At 39.0% G+C, this 19,936-nt stretch overlaps 1 protein-coding gene and 1 pseudogene across 1 annotated transcript in view; both read right to left on the minus strand.

The window, feature by feature from the left end:
* The window catches only part of LOC126336333 (uncharacterized), a 257,872-nt gene that overhangs the window by 131,070 nt on the left and 106,866 nt on the right, over positions 1–19,936 (minus strand). Inside the window, exon 6 of the mRNA XM_049999896.1 lies at positions 4,850–5,179. Within this exon, the coding sequence (XP_049855853.1) occupies positions 4,850–5,179 (330 nt within the window). The remainder of the gene's footprint in view (positions 1–4,849; positions 5,180–19,936) is intronic.
* On the minus strand, positions 695–811 carry LOC126337310 (5S ribosomal RNA; annotated as a pseudogene).

Consider the following 19,936-nt stretch of genomic DNA (forward strand, 5'->3'; position numbering starts at 1 on the left):
TGTTTACCTGGGACACTTCTGATGACAACCTGTACACATGCCATCAATGACAAGAGAATCTATTTCATGCACTTGGATTTTCATTAATTGCAATGAGGCACTGTGTCTTATGCTTTCTAGAAATCTAGGAATATACAATCTGCCTATTGCCCTTCACCAATTGTTCATAGAATATCACACAAAAAAAGGTGAGCTACATTTCATATGAGTGATGCTTTCTACATCCATGCCAATTTGTATAAAGAAGTTTTTATTTCTCAAGAAAATTTATTTTATTTCAACAAGAATTTTGCAGAAAGTAGACATTAAAGATACTGATCTCTATTTTTGCGGGTCTATCTTTTATCCTTCTTCCATATGGGAGCCACATACATTTTTAGCAGTTGTTTGGGAGTTTGCACCTGGCAACAGATTCATGATAAATGAAAGCTAAGTAAGGGACCAATGCTGGAGAGTACTATCTGCAAAAGCAAATTGCAATTCCATGTAAAAGCACTCCTTCTTCAGCCTACAAGTGGCCCATTGGGACCATCCAACCGCCATGTCATCCTCAGTTGAGGATGTGGATAGGAGGGGCGTGTGGTCAGCATACCGCTCTCCCGGTCGTTATGATGGTTTTCTTTTACTGGAGCCACTACTATATGGTCGAGTAGCTCCTCAATTGGCATCACGAGGCTGAGTGCACCCCCAAAAATGGCAACAGCGCGTGGAGGCTGGATGGTCACCCATCCAAGTGCTGGCCACGCCCGACAGTGCTTAACTTCAGTGATCTAACGGGAACCGGTGTATCCTCTGTGGCAAGGCCATTGCCTGCAATTCCATGTGGACATAGTGATTTATTTGTTTCCAACTCTTTCAGTTGCTTTCAATGCTAGGAATCATGATTTCTGTGTGGTACATGTGGGAGTATGTGTGACAGTCAACTGATGATATATCCATACGATTGTTGTGTTTGTCAATATTTGCTTGTAACTTCCATTGTCTTCTCTGTCAGCACTATCATACCTTTATTTGATTATCAAAACATCCATAACTGAGGAACATGTTGATGAATATTGATAGAGAAAGCAGATTTTTATTCTATCAATATCATATCTTTATTATTTCAGTTGTCGGTAAAATTAATGACATTAACAGCAAGTTGTCATGGATTCCTACAAAGGTATTTTCTGTTATCATTTTTTGTGCTCATACTTCAAGCTGACAATGCATGCTGCTCTGAATTAAAACATAACTGTATCAAGTCACATGATCTAGTTACTTCCCATTATGGTCATGTAGATGGTTCACCTTGCTGTTTTATAGATAGGAGTGGCACCACTTACATTCTGTGTACAAGGAAGGAATGTATAGTGGCTTTTTCAATCAGATGATTTACTTTCTGTAAGAAGGAGAAATGTCAACAAATACATATCAAATTCAACAAAAGTAGAGTTGTGGTCTGTTGAGACAATGGTTTATTGTTCTGGAACCTTACTGCACACTGTGAGTATGGAATCAATGGATTCAGGAAGACCATACCAATGCCTCAATTTGACTAGCACCCACAAGGTCAGACATACACTGACATGACAAAAGTCATGGGATAGTAATATGAATGTATACATATGGCAGCAGTATCACATACACAAGTTATAAAAGGGCAGTGCACTGGCAGAGCTATCACTTGTACTCAGATGTTTCATGTGAAAAGGTGTCTGACATAATTATTGATGCACAGTGGGAATTAACAAACTCTGAACATGGAATGGTACAATGGTAATTAACAGACCCTGAACATGGAGTGTTAGTTGGAGCTAGACACATGGGACATTCCGTTTCGAACATCATTAGGGAACTCAAAATTCTAAGATCCACTGTGTCAAGAGTAGGCTGAAAATACCATTTCTCAGGCATTACCTCTCGCCATGGACAACACGGTGGCTGACGACCTTTAATTAATGACCGAGAGTAACACATTTGTATAAAGTTGTCAGTGCTAACAGAAAAGCAACACAACGTAAAATAACCACAAAAATAAATGTAGGATGTATGACGAACATACCCATCAGGGTAGCTGGGTGAAATTTGGCATTCTTGGGCTATGGCACCAGACAGCTGACGTGAATTCCTTTACTAACAGCACCACATTGCTGCAGTGCCTCTCCTGGACTTGTGACCATATCAGTTTGATCCTATATGACTCATAAACCATGGCCTGATCAGATGAGTCTCAATTTCAGTTGGTGAGAGCTGATGGTAAGGTTTGTGGCACTATCCCTTGAAGCTGTGGACCCCAGTTGTCAAGAACGAGCTGTGCAAGTTGGTGATGACTCTGTAGTGGTGCGGGCTGTGTTTACATGGAACGGACTAGGTCCTCTGGTCCAACTGAACCAATCATGGGCTGGAAATTATTATGTTCGGCAACTTGGAAACCATCTGTAGCCATTCATGGACTTCATGTTCCCAAACAACATATGCAGGACAATACATCATGTCATTGTGCCACAACTGTTCATGACTGGTTTCAAGAACATTCTGGACAATTAAAGCAAATGACCTGGCCACCCAGATTGCCCAACATGGATCCCATCAAACATTTACGGGACATAATCGAGAGGTCAGTTCGTGCACAAAACCCTACACTGGCAACATTTTTTTGCAATTATGGATGGCTATAGAGGCAGCATGGCTCAATATTTCTGTGTGGGACTTCCGTCAATTTATTGAGTTCGTACGACATGACTTGCTGCACTACATCAGGCAAAAAGAGGTCTGACATGGTATTAGGAGATACCCCATGACTCAGGTCACCTCAGTGCAGGATCTTATGTCCACATCATGTACCTCGAGTCAGGAAGTGGGATTGTTTGTGGCAAGGTAAGTATCCATGTGGAGAGAACAACAGCATCAGGAACACCACATGCTGTCAGCATGATAACCACTGTTGCTGTTTCCTTAGTGTGGCAACAGAGAATGATCCACTAACACTTGTGTACCAAACAACAACAATGAGTGCAGGAGTGACACCAAACTTTTTTTTCTTCAGATTACTGCTGTTACAGTGCACAGCATTCAATACATGTATATGTGTGTGGAGGCTTTGAGGTAAATGAACTCCACCAGACTGCATTCGTCATCATCACATAGGTTGAGCACCTGGTATGATGGTACAGAGTGCCACTGGATACACAGCAAAATCACCTGTGGTTCACATAGCCAGTAATTTGGGCACCAGTTGATGTATTTCTGATGGGTTAAGGCCAGTTGCTGCACCCTGCCTTCAAGGTTTCTATGATGATGTCTTTCAACAAGACAACTCATGACAACACATTGCCCCATCTGTCCTGAGCTGTTTCGATACAGACGGATTGACCATTGGCATGGCTAGCACATTCTTCAAATCTCTCCCCAACTGAAAACATTTGATCATAGCTTACTGCCAGACTGGCACAATGCTACTTGCCAATTGCTACAATTGATGATTCCTGTCATAGATCTGAAGCAGTATGGAATTACATACTCATATCAGTCATCCAAGGCAAGTGTGACGTGACACTCATCTGGGTTACAATCATTCTTTCTGGCAAAACTGGAAGCTCTGCATACAAAATTTCACACCCTACATCCCTTCAAATCATCAACAAATTTGATCATGTATTCTTTCAGCTACACTGTACACACACAACAAATAAAATGTTGTTTGCTATCATACCTCAAATTGCAGTTTTAATGGTCAGCAGCATATATTTATTTTCTATGTAGCTTGTCCTTGTGTAAATGAGTAAATGAAAGTTTGTCAGTTCTCTAATTTGACTTCAATTGGTATTTCCTATTATGTTCTTAAATTATATGCATATGTAAGTAACTTAAATGAAATCTAATTAATTTCAACATTATCCTAAGATACATCTTTATTTGTTTATTTCATGATTTTTGTAATAATAATATGATTTTACATGTATTATTTCCTTATGGACAGTATTTTAACACACAAATTTTCAAACTTTATTTGAATCTAGTAAGAGTGTCTACTTACAAACTATCAAAAAAGATAGTATCGTTGACTCTTACAACAGGGTGTATACGCAGACAAGGAAAAACAAAATTCTCAAATTTTTCTCAGGTTTCCCAGTTAAAAACACACTTTTTACAGGATATAAATACACATTCTTTGTATTATATGACAATATACTTTCTCAGAGACCTGTAAAATGTATCAGTCCTTTGAATGTTAAAGGTTTTATACACCAGCATAGAACTTCCCAGCACCTTAACAAAAAAAAACCTGCAGCAAAAAAATAATGCATTTTGGAAAGACCTTTGATTTGTAGCAACTTGTATGCTGCATATTTTCATGTTATAAAAAGTACAAAAAGTAAAAATTTATAAAAGTATAAATATGAATTCCATCAAACATGGCACATTATTTTCTAAAGCACGGAAATCAACACTGCAATGTGCTTTTGCCAGCCAATCATAGCTCATATCATGTTACCTCACCAGCAAATGACAGTGTATATTAAGAGCATTCTAAGAATTTCTGGTTTCCTCCAGACAAAAAAATTCCCAGGTTTATTCTGGATTACCTGGTTGTCCCAGGACATAAACACCCTATTTTTAAAACCAAGATTGGAAAAGACACAACAGGCAGGAAGCAACTCAAAACTAAAAATATGCTAAAAGCTAATACCTAATTCCAGATCTTTACTGTCAATGAGCTACTGTAAGTAATTGTTAGATAATGACGAACAGTAAAAATGTAAGAATTCACTCGTTCCAAATGTTAACTAATGATTAATAAATGTAGGGAAAAATGGTTTTCATAAATATGATCAACTGAGAAGAAAAAAATAATTACTATACACACCTCATTTTCAGTAGAAGAATGATTCTCATTTTCAGTTTCAGCAGACATATTCTTATTATTTAATTGTACAACTTCAGTTGTTCCAGTGTCAACAGTAGATGCTCCCAGAGTATCTTTAGCTGTTGCATCAAAAGTGCATGAAGTCAATGTTGTGTTCTGTGATGCAGATGAGTTTTGGTCATTCAACATATTGTGATTTTCATCTGAATCTGTTGCATATGATTTTGGGATGTTAGCAGCATCATTTTGCCAAAATTTTGCCAGACTTTTCAACTTTCTTTGCAATACTTTGTTCTCCCTATTGCTTTTCAGCTGGAAAGCTCTATGGGCCTGTAAGTAGGAAGAACAAACAATAATATTACAGTAATTTAGGATTAATACAACTTTGAAAGTTAAGAACTACACTCTTCCATTTCTTTCAGTGTCATATTCCATCAGTAAACAAGCAGTTTAATATGTAATTACCATAAACAATAATATCAAGAATATTTTGACAAAGGGATCAAAAATTCATTCAAAACTTTAGCAAGAAGGCTTTGAAGATGGTGGCTAGTGACAAGAGTAAATCATGTCTTAAGTCCAATAAATTAATAAAAACCACGGAAATATTCATGATCTGTGGATTATGGTGTAGAAAACAGTTTCACAGTGATTGTGTTGGTCTAAGCAACAGTGAAATACATCTCGTGAGAAATTCAAAAGAGCGAATTAAGTTTTGTTGTGAAGCATGTGAGTCTGCCTTACATGTTCAGCTGACGAAAGAGGTAGGAACTACAACGGATTGGGAAGCTGTACAATATTTAAGGGAAAGTGTGTCAAGTGCAGAAGTGAGTAATATTAATGACACAAAAAGCTACAACTACGTTGTAAAAAATAGTGTTTGTAATAACAGTAAAGGAGAAATCGAAAAGTTAAATGAACAATTAAAAAGTCTTCAGCTAGTTGCCGATATACTGAGATGAGATATCACTAAACTTGAGAATGAAAACCGTGAGTTAAAAACATTGGTTGCGAGCAGTAAACGCCAAAAGAGCATAAACAACTTAAACACGCATTCCAGTGAAAGTAATAGTCAAAATTGCGTAAATAGGCCAAACACAAGTGCCAGTGAAAGTAACGGTCAAAACTGCGTACATAGACCTAACTCAAATGCCCTTCAAAGTGAAAACAGTGGCCTAAGATGTGTAACAATTCAAAAACTATTTCTTGTGTAATGCCAAACAAAGTGACTAAAAAAGTGCCTTGCTCACAACGAAATACATGGAATAAACCTAATCTTGTGTGCACAAACAAGTTCAGTGTGTTATCAGAAAGCAGCAGCAGCCCCATAAACATTGAGAGTGAACAAGCCATCCAACATGAAGATAAAAACATTTTAAGGAGCTGCAAAAACATCGACAACAGCCAGAAACAGCAAACAAAGAAACACATTGTGCTCTTTCTAGTGGACAGCCATGGAAGAAAGCTAGCAAATATTCTACAGGATGTGAATATGGATCTTCGTGCAACTGGCATCGTAAAACCTGGTGCGAGGACTGAAAATATTGTTGAAGGCATCTCAGAACACAGGAATACAAGAAGGGACAGTGACTTTGTTGTTTGTGTGACTGGTGCAAATGATGCAGCACATAATGAAGCCAAAAAGTGTATAACAGGTTTGAATTTTTTTTTAGATGTAAGTAAGGTGGAAAACACTATTGTTGTGACAATACCTCATAGACATGACTTGATCTATAATTCATGTGTTAACAAAGAGATTCGTAAAACAAATATTAAAATCAAAAACTATGTTCCATTTATGCTAAATGTTATGTAGTGGATATTAGCAGACTTGAAAGAAATTTGCACACTGAGCATGGTGAGCATCTAAATTACCATGGGAAAACATTTTTGTGTCAGGAGATAAACAAAGTTGTAAATGAAATGCGAGCACACAGCAGCCTTGTCTTAAAAGACAGTCCCACAGAGCATGACTGTACACTTCCTTTTTAGAGAAAACGATATTATAGATGAAGGAAAGTTAGATACCACATTGAGTGGAAACTGTAGAAGTCTAATTCATTCAGACAATTGTGAAACCCTAGATTATGTAGCGAAAATAAATGAATACAGAAGGTTCTGTGAAAGTAGAATACCATTATGAGGCAGTGACAGTTTCCTCCTCCTTCATATAAATGTACAATCTCAATTAATTACAATACTGGCTTGATAAAATTAACAGCAGTGTTCTGTGCATCAATGAACACTGGATGAAAGACACTGAAATAGACTTGTGTGCTCCTCTTGGATATTCGTTAGTTACAAGCTACTGCAGAAAAAGTATTACACATGGTGCGGTCTCAATATATGCCAGAAGTGAGCTTGAATTGCATTACTCAGTTATAGACCTTAGTAGAATATGCCTTGACGCTACAATAGAAGTAGCCAGTGTGGTAATGCACGAACAGAAAACTGTAATTGTCTCAATCTATCAAATCCCAGGCTCTGATGAGATAGTATTTATAGAAAAAATTTATACTTTAATATTGTTGTTGTCAAAATATAAACAGCATAGAATTGTAATTGTAGGTGATATTAACATAGATATAAGGGAAAAAGAAAAAAAAATGTAATTCCTATGATTAACACTCTAAACTCATTAAACTATTACTGTCTCAATGAAAAACCCGCTAGACTGAACGCATGCCTTGATAACATAATTAGCAATGTACAAAGAGACTCCATACAATGTGATGTTTTTCCCACGCACTGTTCGGGAGTGGAATAGTAGAGAGATAGTATGATTGTGGTTCGATGAACCCTCTGCCAAGCACTTAAATGTGAATTGCAGAGTAGTCATGTAGATGTAGATGTAATAGAATTAGGAATATCAGATCATGCAGGGCTATGGCTTCAAATAGAAAAGTTAGCCTTCAGTTCTACAGATAGACAAGTGACATATAGAATTCTTGGTGAATCCAATGTAAACAAAATGATAAACCAGTTACAAGAAATCCATTGGACTCATGTAATGGATAACAAGAAAACAATTAATAAATGGTTTTCCATTTTCCTGACAGAGATTGAGCATATAGTAGAAATGACATGCCCTGTGGTAACCAAAAGGTACCAGAGTAATATTACTCATAAGCAACAAAATACTAACAAGTGGTACACCCCACAACTTAACAAACTCAGAATACTACTAATGATTATGAAAGAGAAATCTCATAACAGTGATAGGGACAAGGAAAATTATACTAAAATGAGAATCCTTTACAGATTAGAAATAAAAAAATGCTAAGTACTGTGCAAATGATGAATATATTTTAAATTCTAAAAATAAATGTAAAGCTGCCTGGACTGTCATTAAAAGGGAAATAAATAATACCAATAAAGAAAGGAGTATCCCTATTGACTGCAATATTCTGAATGAATATTTTGTAAATAGCATCACCACCCCACCCATCAATTCTGCCTCTGATGCAGAAGCATTGCTCACTTGTGCAAAACAGACAAGAAGTGAGAAGTTCACTTGGACCCGAATCACATTAAATGATATTCATAAGTCAATAAACAAATTAAGTAATTCCAAAACGGAAGATTATTATGGACTCAGTAATCTCATCATTAAATGTATAGCAAAAGAAATTGAAATGCCACTTCTTTCACTATCAAACAGTGTACTTGATGAAGGAATATTCCTTGACTGTCTTAAGCTCACAGTTACATTGCCTGTGTATAAAAAAGGTGAAAGAAACCTCCCAAATAACTACAGACCCATTTCAATAGCACCAATCATATCCAAGTTAGTAGAAAATTGTGTGCATAAGCAGATATACAGGTATTTTGAAACCAACAAAATTTTAAATGAACAACAGTTTGGCTTCAGGTCACACCTATCAACTGTAAAAGCAGTAGAAGCTTTGGTAAGCAATGTTTACAAAGGGTATGAAAAAAGGGTATCAATGTCTGGAACACTTATTGACCTAAGTAAAGCTTTTGACTCGGTGTCACATGACATACTCATCAAAAAGTTAAAATACTATGGCATTGAAGATGACACACTCTGAATATTCAGATCTTATTGAAGCAATAGGTTACAACTTGTATACGCAAATAAGTAGAGGTCAGAAATACTCCCTATAGAAAGAGGAATACCCTAAGGCTCTGTTCTTGGACCTTTTCTGTTCATTGTCTATGTTAATGAATTACATACCGTGTAAGAACATACTATATGCTGACGATATGACATTAATAAGTACAGGAGAGAACTTACAGAGTGTACTGGACAAAAATAGAGAAATGATGCAAATGGCTAATTACTGGTGCCAGGCTAACCAGCTGTGCATACATCAAACAAAAACAGAAGAAATAATATTTAATCTCAAAGTAACTAAAATAGGAAACAAAACAGTGAAATTACTTGGGCTAATCATAGACCAAAAGCTCTCATGGGAACACACCAATTATCTATGTAGTAAACTAGCACGAGTACTTTTCTTATTGTATAAATTAAGTATTTTTTGTGATCTTAAGGAAGTCTTTGACTGTGTAAACCACCAAATTCTTTTGAAAAAGGCAGAATACTATGGTTTAGGTGGTACCGTTGGCTTGTGTCTACAATCATATCTACAGGATCGGAAGCAGACTGTAATGCTAAATGGCTCTTCTGGAGAACCTGCCTCATCTGAATGGGGCACGATAATGTGTGGTGTGCCTCAAGGCTCCGTTTTGGACCCACTGCTTTTCCTCATCTTTATTAATGATCTTCCTCTTTGTTCTGAGACAAACAGCAAATTTACCCTGTTTGCCGATGATACCACAATTCTAATTGAAGATTTGATTGATCATGATCTTGAACAAACTACAAATACTGTTATTAATGACATCTTAAATTGGTTCTCCTCAAATGGTCTCTCACTCAATGCAAATAAAAGTCATTATATGAGGTTTCATACATCAAAAAGTAATCCCGATGAAATTAACATAAAATGTAGAGATCAACCAATACAGTAAGTTGAAGATACAAAATTACTGGGTGCTCACATAGACAGTAAATGTAATTGGTCAGTTCACATTCTTCATCTATGTAAAAAACTTAGCTCGGCAACATTTGCGTTATGGATAATTTCTTCAGTGGCTGAAGTTGACACCACTAAGGTTGCTTACTTTGGCTACTTCCACTCATTGATGTCATATGCTACCATATTCTGAGGGAGCCAACCACTTGCAAAAAATGTTTTCACCATCCAAAGAAAGCAAATCAGAATAATGTGTGGGGTCCACCAAAGACACCCTTGCAGGCACTTGTTTCGGAAGATAGGTATCCTAACAACTGCCTCACATATATTTTTTCCTTGCTGACCTTTGTGTGCAAAAATTATTCTATCTACCAAGACAACAGTAAATTCCATGGTTATAACACCAGAAACAAAAACAATCTACATTTTTGAAATGAAACTTCTCACCCTGGTAGAAAAGGAGTTTACTACTCCAGCATTAAGCTGTTCAGTGCTCTACTACTACATATCAAATGTGTTCATACAGAACTGCCGAAATTTAAACAAGTTCTCACAGATTACCTGACAGAGAAATCTTTTTATATTGTGGATGAATATCTGAAAGAAAATGTATACCATCACTAAATTTATTGTGTCTAGAAGGAGTTCAATTGATTTTATTGTGCATTTGGGGATTAGCACACTTTTTGTAACAACAAATTGGCTGTACCTGTATTTACTCTCGTAGGCCTAATATCTGATTTAACTTTGTGCTCTTATCTTTAACCTTTATTTGAAACTCCTTTTTCTGTTAAATGGTTGTTATGTTATCTAGCTGACATTGTATCTGTTACTGTATTTATAGTATATCTTACTTAAACTATGTACAATTTGGCATTGAATTGCCCTTGTATTTATTGTAAGTTTAAATTGAAACCTGTACAATTTGACACGTTCCGTATCCTTGTGATTGACTCACTAACTGGAACTATGGAACAAGAAATAAATAAATAAGAAACAGTGGGAGCAAGCAATTGCTACTCCACTCAAACTATGCTTTTTTTCATTCCCAACTGCAATATGGAATATTGCTGTGGGGAAACTCCCCAAGGGCTGCATGTATTTTCAGATGGCAGAAGAAAGCAATCAGGTGCATGGAGGGGTTAGAACCCAGAGAGTCCTGCAGAAATTATTTTAAATCTCTTGGCATAATGGCAGTGCCAAGCATGTACATATATAACTGTCTAATACATGCCAGAGAAAATCTGAAGAAATTGAACATGAGATGTGATGTGCATGCACACAGTAGAAGACACAGTCACCTGCTGGACTTGCCTTCCTCTTGCTGTAGTCCATAATAACTATAAGTATTTAAGTATAAAATTTTTCAATAAGATACCATGCTCAGCTCGTACAGTACCACTAAATAAATATAAGAATACATTGCAAACCTGGATAAAAAACAACGAATTCTATACAACTGAAGAATTCTTAGAAACTAATCATCAAAATATATGTTTAACCTAAGTTATGAAGAAAATGTTTTGATATTATATAAGCTAGTTATTTACTGTGATTCTTTTTTATGTGTGTATTTAATTACAGTATAAAATATTGTTTTACATAATTCTGAAGGAAAGGTCTTTAGTTCCTTTTCTCCCTTTCTGTAACTATTTGAATATCGTACTGAAACTAAAGCCCTTTGTAAACTCTGACGAAGCCAATTGTATGAAAAATACTGAAAGGCTAATAAAAATATTCTATTCTATTCTAAGAATATGAAAGTACACATGGAAAACTGAGAAATCTGATGAAGTAATAAACCGGAGCATAAACACAACAAATAAACAAACAATTATACTCAAGTAGTTATCAGCTGAAAAAAAAAGTTGTAGATGGCTTTTGCTACTTGGGGAGCAAAATAACTGATGATGGTAGATTTAGGGAAGATATAAAATGTAGACTGGTAATGGCGAGAAAAGCATTTCTGAAGAAGAGAAATTTGTTAACATCGAGTGAAGATTTAAGTGCCAGGAAGTCGTTTCTGGAAGTATTTGTATGGAGTGTAGCCATGTATGGAAGTGAAACATGGATGATAAACAGTTTAGACAAGAAGAGAATAGAAGCTTTTGAAATGTGGTGCTACAGAAGAATGCTGAAGATTAGGTGGGTAGATCACGTAACTAATGAGGAGGTACTGAACAGAATTGGGGAAAAGAGGAATTTGTGGCACAACTTGACTAGAAAAGGAGATCGGTTGTTAGGACATGTTCTGAGGCATCAAGGTATAATGAATCCAGTATTGGAGGGAAGTGTGGAGGGTAAAACTCTTAGAGAGATACCAAGTCATGAATACACAAAACAGATTCAGAAGGATGTAGATTGCAGTATTTCCTTGAATATGAAGAAGTTTGCGCAGAATAGAGTAGCATGGAGAGCTGCATCAAACCAGTATCAGGACTGAAGACTACAACAACAACAACAAGAACTGTTATCAGTTTGCTGAAAATTTCAGTTCCTTTTATGCCAAAGTCTTTGCTTATTTATTCAAGTAGCTACTCATTTGGCCGCAAGAAGCTGAGATAAGCTCTTCCTGACTTTTCCTCTCCACATGAACCAGAAATAGCCTACAGAAACTGCACCCTGAATCTCTGAGACAGTAACGAGGGACACTAACAACTAAACAATACAAGAAGAAACACAGGCAATACTTATAAACACTAAAAATTCAGAGAAGTGTACTATTTTTTTCCCTTAAGATATTGCCTAGTCAGCAATAATAAAGGCATAAAACTTACAGTTTATTGCTGTGTAGGTTTTAAATAAACTGAAATAATGGAAACAATGGGATGGAATAACAACAATGTGAAAAGGATGGACAGCTGTCCTCCACTTAAAGGATGTGTCGAGAGGCACACAAGTACACTGGAAGAAAAAGGGGAGAGGGGATTGTTAGACATCATAAGCTGTCAGATTAAGTTCTTCAGATAATGGAAAAATCAGAATGAAATAACAACAATATTGTGACAATGACAGGTTGCTACTCATCATGTGGGAGTTGTTGAGTTGCAGACAGGCACAACTATGTCAGATTTCAGACAAAAGACCTCCTTTTAATGTAGAAAACACACACAAACTGACATGCAAGCACAACTCATTTGCACACATGACACTGTCTCTGGCCACTAACGCCAGACTGTGAGCAACTGCGCCTCATGGGAGAAGCAATCTGAGTTCTGGTGGTAAGGAGGAGCACGGAGTGGAAGGGATAGCAAGATAAGGGTGAGGGAGTTAGTAGTGCTGCTTTTGGGAGCATCCAGAGATGTAAAGAGGAGGGGGTAGGGGTTGGACAGTTTGAGGGGGAGTGGCATGGGAAAAGGAAAAGTAGATGATGGGAAGATAGGAGGGAGACTAGTGGGTGTGTTGGTGGAATAGAAGGCTGTGTAGAGCTGGAGTGGGAGTAGGGGTGGGGGTAGGTGGGTGGAGGACAGGGACTAGTGATGGTTCATGACAGGGCAGTTACAGGAAAATAGGATATATTCCAGAGAGAGTTTCCAGCTGCACAATTCAAAAAAGTTGGTGTTGGTAGGAAGACTCCATATGGCACAGGCTGTGGAGCAGTCACTGAAGTGAAGCAAATTGTGTTTGACAGCGTGTTCTGCATCTGGGTGGTCCAGCTGCATCTTGTCCACAGTTTGTTGGCAGCCATTCATGCAGACAGACAGCTTGTTGGCTGTCATGCCCTCATAAAATGCAGTGCAGTGGTTGCAGCTTAGCTTGTAGCTCACATGACTGGTTTCGCAGGTAACCCTACCTTTGATGAGATAGGTGACACTTATGCCCGGACTGAAGCAGGTGGTGGTGGGAGGATGTATGTGACAGGTCTTGTATCTAGGTCTATTAAAGCAATGTTAGCTATGAGGCAAACATTGGGAGCAAGAAGAAGAAGAGATGGGTTAGAGGAGATCCTAGTGCAGTATGTGGGGGTTTACAGTGATCTGATGCAAACAGAACAGATGGGCTGCTAGGTTCATCTGTGCTTGGGGGGAAGGGGGGAGGGAGAGGGAAACCAAAGGAGAGAGGAGAAACGTAAAGAGGGGGAAATGACTATGTAGCTGTGCTTGTGGACAGAAGGCACATGTAGAGCTTGTGTGAGAGCAGGGATGGGGATAGGTAGGTGGATGACATAGACTAGCAAAGGTTGAGGCCAGTGGGGTTATGGAAACAAAGAATATCTTGCAGGGAGAATTTCTTGCAGGGAGAGTTTCCATCTGCACAACCACTAAAACTGATGTTGGTGGGAAGAATAGACATGACAGTCCTTCCAGGAGTACTGAAATCAAGCACATCATATTGGGCATCATGCTCAGTGACTGGGCAGTCCTCAGCAACTCAGTAGCTAGCAGCTAAGTTGGTAGATCTCATGGCTTCTTTCACAGATAACTCTATCATTCTTTTGGTTGGCAATGTCTGTGGCAGAACTGGAGTAACGGTAGTGACATGATGTATCAGACAGGTCTAGTATCTCAGTCCATGTCTCTATCTATGACAGAACTAGAGTAGTAGCAGTGGGAGGATGTATCAGACATGTCTTGCATCTCAGTCAGTGACCAGGAAGGAGGTTGCAGGCTTGGAGTCAGACATTTGGAAGATGAGTGTTCAATAACAACAAGACCACCTAGCAGCTGTTCCATCCTGTCCACATCATGTCCTTGCACATGCCCACAGAAAATATTAGCAACTTCCCCCACCTATCCTACTATCTTCCCTTCCCACCCCACACCTCTTCTGTACCACTCCTACCTGTCTACCCCAGTAAAGATTGCTATTCATCACAGACACATTTCAGCCACACTGCTCGTTGATGACAGTAGTCATGGGTGTGTGAGTTGTGCATCTGTAATTGTGTGTGTATTTTGTTTTGCCTAATCTGTTTAAGGAATTAGTATGATAGATTATAATATCTAGCAGTCTTTTTTCACTGTGGCTATGTGCTATTCAACACCTCCTATAATTGGTGAGCAGAAATCTATCCTTTCCATACTGTTGTCTTTCCACCTGCGATTATCTACTGTTTGATTTTCCTTGTGGATCCTCCTACAACCCAGTTCTGTTTACCTTTGTTACTGTTCTCTGTCACATTGTATTTCTCAGTGTCTATACTCATCTTTCCCTATCTTCGTATATTTCCTTATCACCTTACAAATTGCTACCACACACCCTGTAAAACTCTTGACTTGTGAGACATCCTGTATCAACCTTCTCATCCGAGCCCAACACATCATTATATGTTCCCGAATGCTGTAACTGCAGCATCTTGTACCCCACATTCTTCCCATGGATATAACAATTCCTGGACCTTCAAATTGATTCCACTGCCTCTCTTCACCCACACACAGTTTCCTGGTACTGGCTGAACCAAGTGTACCTCCTTGTATCTTGTACTAACAGCCTTTCCCCTTGTTCATGCAAGTAGCTCACTGCCCACACCCAAAATAGTATCTGCAGCACCATCTCTCTGCACACATCACCTAACAACCTACACTCCACTTCGTTATGATATTTTCTATTTATTTTTATTTCCATTTTCACTCTGACCTCAACCTGTTTTCACATAAATTTTATTTCATTTTTCACCTAACTTTTCACTATACTTATGTTCTTTCAATATACCTAATCTTGTTTGTTTTTTGTGATATTTTCACATATGTTTACATACTTTTGTATATTTTTATTCCCCACTATGGATCCTTGCTCTTTCCAACTGCACAAATACATAAAAGCTTCCCCATCCGTAGCCAGAACCCAGTGCCATATACTATTCCTTAGCTAATGGATTCCCCCAAATGACCTGATCATCAAATCAACTATCTCCAGCTGCAACTCATCCTTTCACAGTGACCTCCACCTCTTCACATTCCTACATTCCATAACCCTCACCAACCATAACCCTCACCAACCTGGTACTGCAAAACCATATAAAAAATAAGTCCAAACCTCCTTGCACTACCTCTGCTTCATCTGCAAAATCCTTCTGCTCTGCAATCTGAAGTTCCCACATCTCATCTTCCATACTGAAACTTCAAAATGGTTCAAATGGCTCTCAGCACTATGCGACTTAACTTATGAGGTTATCAGTCGCCTAGAACTTTGAACTAATTAAACCTAACTAACCTAAGGACATCACACACATCCATGCCTGAGGCAGGATTCAAACCTGCGACCATAGCGGTCGGTCGGTTCCAGACTGTAGCACCTAGAACTGCACGGCCACTCCAGCTGGCCAATACTGAAACTCTTCCTCTCCAGGAACTAGAGCAGCACACACAATGCCAATGCCAAAACCTGCCCAATCTATTCACCTCACACTTCCATCTTGGACAATCACTATCCCACAACCATTACAAAAGCCTCTATTAAACCTCCTGCATATCCCCCTCTACAAGAGCCTCTATTAAACATCCCTTGCATACGCTCATAGCCCATAAACCCTGACTAATAGATATATTTCATTTGCTACACCCTCACAAACTTCCTCTCATCATGCTACAGAACCCACAACAGAGGGTTGAAACTGTCCTCCAAAAGCCTCAATCCCACAGGAGCACCAGACCTTTCCTAAGGATTTACCTTTTGCCCGAGTCACAAATTCAGTAATTGGGCTCGTCAAAGAACTTTTGTCCTTCTACCAGCCCATACAACGGAAACACTTTTTCCATCATTAACCCTACCAATCACACTTCAGTCATAACCAATACTGAACCCTATAGTACTCAATATACTCCTCTGCCTAAATGTGATCTGCTCAACTCCCCCAAATCAACCCCTGTTAACTTTCCAGAATTTCCTAACCTCTGTGGTTATGAACTGCAGGGATTACCTGGCAGAGGGAATCCAATGGCAGTCAGATCTGTTGAACTACAAGCTCTGCCACAGTGACCCGGCCCTATTTTCCAAAATGATCTCCACTCCCTCCTCAAACCCCTAGGTCCAACCTACAGCCTCTCCATCTCCCTTCTCACTCCCACCACTCCCCATGTTCTGCCTTCTACATATTTCCTAAAGTACAAAAACATCACACCAATGATGTCCCATTGTGGCTGGTTAATGAGTCCCTACAGAGAGAGTCTCTGCCTTTGTGTACCAACACTTTCAACCTAATACCTATTCCTTACTCTCCTACAAAAAAGAAACTAACAATTTCCTCTACTGACTCTCCACCTTTCCTGTTCCTTCACCTCTCAGCATCCTGCTTGTCACTGTCAGTGTCAGCTCTCTCTACACTAACACCCCAATGCCCATGTTTTTACCACTACTGAACAATACCTTTTCCAATGCCTAGCTGACTCCAAACCTACAATCTTGTTCCTGGTCACCATGCCCAACTACAATCTCAATCACAATAAACTCTCCTCTTAAGACACCATCTACAAACAAATCCACAGTACAGCAGAGAGCACTTGCATGGCATCATCCTCCACCAACCTATTCATGTGGCCTCTAGAGGAATCCTTGACAACAACCAAGAATCCCAAATCCTTCGACTGGTCCAGTTTCCTTCGACTGGTCCAGTTTCATTGATGGCATATTCGTCAACTGGACTGAGGGTGAGGTCACCTTATCCACATTTGTCCAGAAGCTCAACATCTTTACCCCATTCCCTTCAAATGATCCACCTCAGTACAACAAACCACATTTCTCAATGACAACCTCCACCTCAATGATGGCTGCATCGGTAACTCTGCCAGTATCAAACCTACCAACCACCAACTCCAACAGCTACCACTTGCTGCACACCAAAAAGTCCTTCCACGCCGTCTTGCCACCTGTATTCATCACATCTGCAGTGACGAGCAGACCTTCTCCAACTGTATCAGGGGTCCTGCTTAGGAACTCACAGACATAAATTACTCTACCCACCTTGTCCACAACAGATCTCTTATGCCTTTTCTTCCAAGTTACCTACCATCCCCTATATATCCACTGACTGACCACAAAGGAGCATCCTCTCATGAGTCAGTACCAATTATGTAACGAGCAAATTAATCACTTGCTCCATAATTATTCTGGCACTTCTCACCACGACCTGAAGTGAGAAATAACCTCCTTACTTTCACCCCTATCCCTCCCCCAGTGGTATTCTGCAATCCACACAACCTCCACAATATCCTTGTCTTTCCCTATGCTACCCCTGCTCCTCACCTTGTTCCATGGTTCATATCCCTGCAATAGACCTAGATGTAAGACTTTTGCCATCCATCTTCTCCCTTAAATGTACTTCAGTTCTGTCACATGTATCTCGAACCCTATCCACCTGTGAAAGCAGGATATGTTATCTACCAACTTAGCTGTGACCACTGTGTCATATTCTATGGGGGTGTGACCACTAACAAGCTGTTTGTTTGCATGAGCAACCAACACAAAACTGTGGACAAGAACCACCCAGTTGCTGAGCATGCTGCCCAACATGAAGTGCTTTATTTAAATGACTGCTTCACAGTCTGGCCATCTGGTTTCTTTCCACAAATGCCAGCTTTTTTTAAATGCGCAGGAGCGAGCACTCCCCACAACATATCTGTCATTTCCATCATTCACCTGGCCTCAACATCCACTAGTCCCTGCATGCTCCCAAAGGCATCTACAGCATCTTCTCCAGTCCTAAGCGTGCTACTGCACTCTCCCCACTCCACACACAGTATGACCATGGGTTTTGCAGTCTGCTTTTTAACCTAGTATTTACCTCTCAATAATGTGATATACATAAATGATCTGATAGACATGATTCACAGCTATTAGCTGACAATGTCATTGTTGAGTGATTGCAGGAGGATACATGATGACTTAGACCAAACTTCTGCTTGATGTCACAAATGGTAGCTTGCCCTAAATGTAAAAAATATAAGTTAATGCAAATGAATATGAAAAATCAGCCTGTAATGTCTGAATACAACATTAATAGTGTGCTGCTTGACACAATCATGTCAATTAAATATCTAAGTGTATTGTTGCAAAGCAATATGAAATGGAATGAGATTAAAGGGCATTAGTAGGGAAGGCAAACGGTTGGAATACATTTATTTGGAGAATTTTGGGAAAGAGTGGCTCATCAACACAGGAGACAGAGTACAGAACATTAGCGCCACCCATTCTTCAGTACTGCTCAAGTGTTTGGGATTCCCACCAGGTCAGACTGAGGGAAGACATCAGAGCAATTGAGAGGCATACTGCTAGAGTTGTTACCAGTAGGGTCAATCAACATGCGAATGTTACGTATTTGCCTCGTGAACTTAATTGGGAATCCCTGGAGAGAAACCAACATTTTTTTTGTGAAACACAACTGAGAAAATTTAGAGATCCAGCATTTGAAGCTGACTGCAGGACAGTTCTACTGCTGCCAACAAACATTTTGCATAAGGACCACAAAGATAATATATGAGAAATTAGGCTCTGTATGGAGGCATATAGACGTTTTCTCTCACTCCATTTGCCAGTGGAACAGGAAAGGATATGACTAGCAGTGGTACAAGGTACCCTCTGCCATGGACCACATGGTGGATTGCGAAATATGTATGTAGGGATTCTCCAAATTACACACTATTCAAATTCTACATTAAACTGTGGGTCCCCTCTTCCCAGTTGGATAGCTGGGGTAAGTTATTCACACACAAGTGACCGAAGTGGCATCCAACTGAAAGACTTGCATCAGGCCATTGATCCACACAAAATTATAACTACAGCCTCTTCTGTACCTCCACTACCCACCCCATCAAAGATCACTGTTCACCTCAGACATAGTTGCAGCCTGGCCTTAGTGCCCGAAGATGACATTGGCCATGTGTGTATGAATTATAAGTATGAGAGATCTATACCAAATAAATTAATAAGATAGGGTACTGATACCCTGTGATACAGAAGAAAGGTCAGAAAACAGTTCCAGAAGTAACAAAAAGAGCATGCTGAATTTAAAAGAATGCCCATCTCCAAGATTGCCTACATTTTACTCAAACTTCAAACTCTGTGTGGACTTCAATGTGAGATGCTTAAGTTTTCACAGTAAAGATCTGTATTGAAATCTGGCAGAAAATCCTAAGAGATTCTGATCGTA

This window comes from Schistocerca gregaria, chromosome 2 (genome assembly GCF_023897955.1).
Source record: "Schistocerca gregaria isolate iqSchGreg1 chromosome 2, iqSchGreg1.2, whole genome shotgun sequence".
Classification (NCBI taxonomy): domain Eukaryota; kingdom Metazoa; phylum Arthropoda; class Insecta; order Orthoptera; family Acrididae; genus Schistocerca; species Schistocerca gregaria.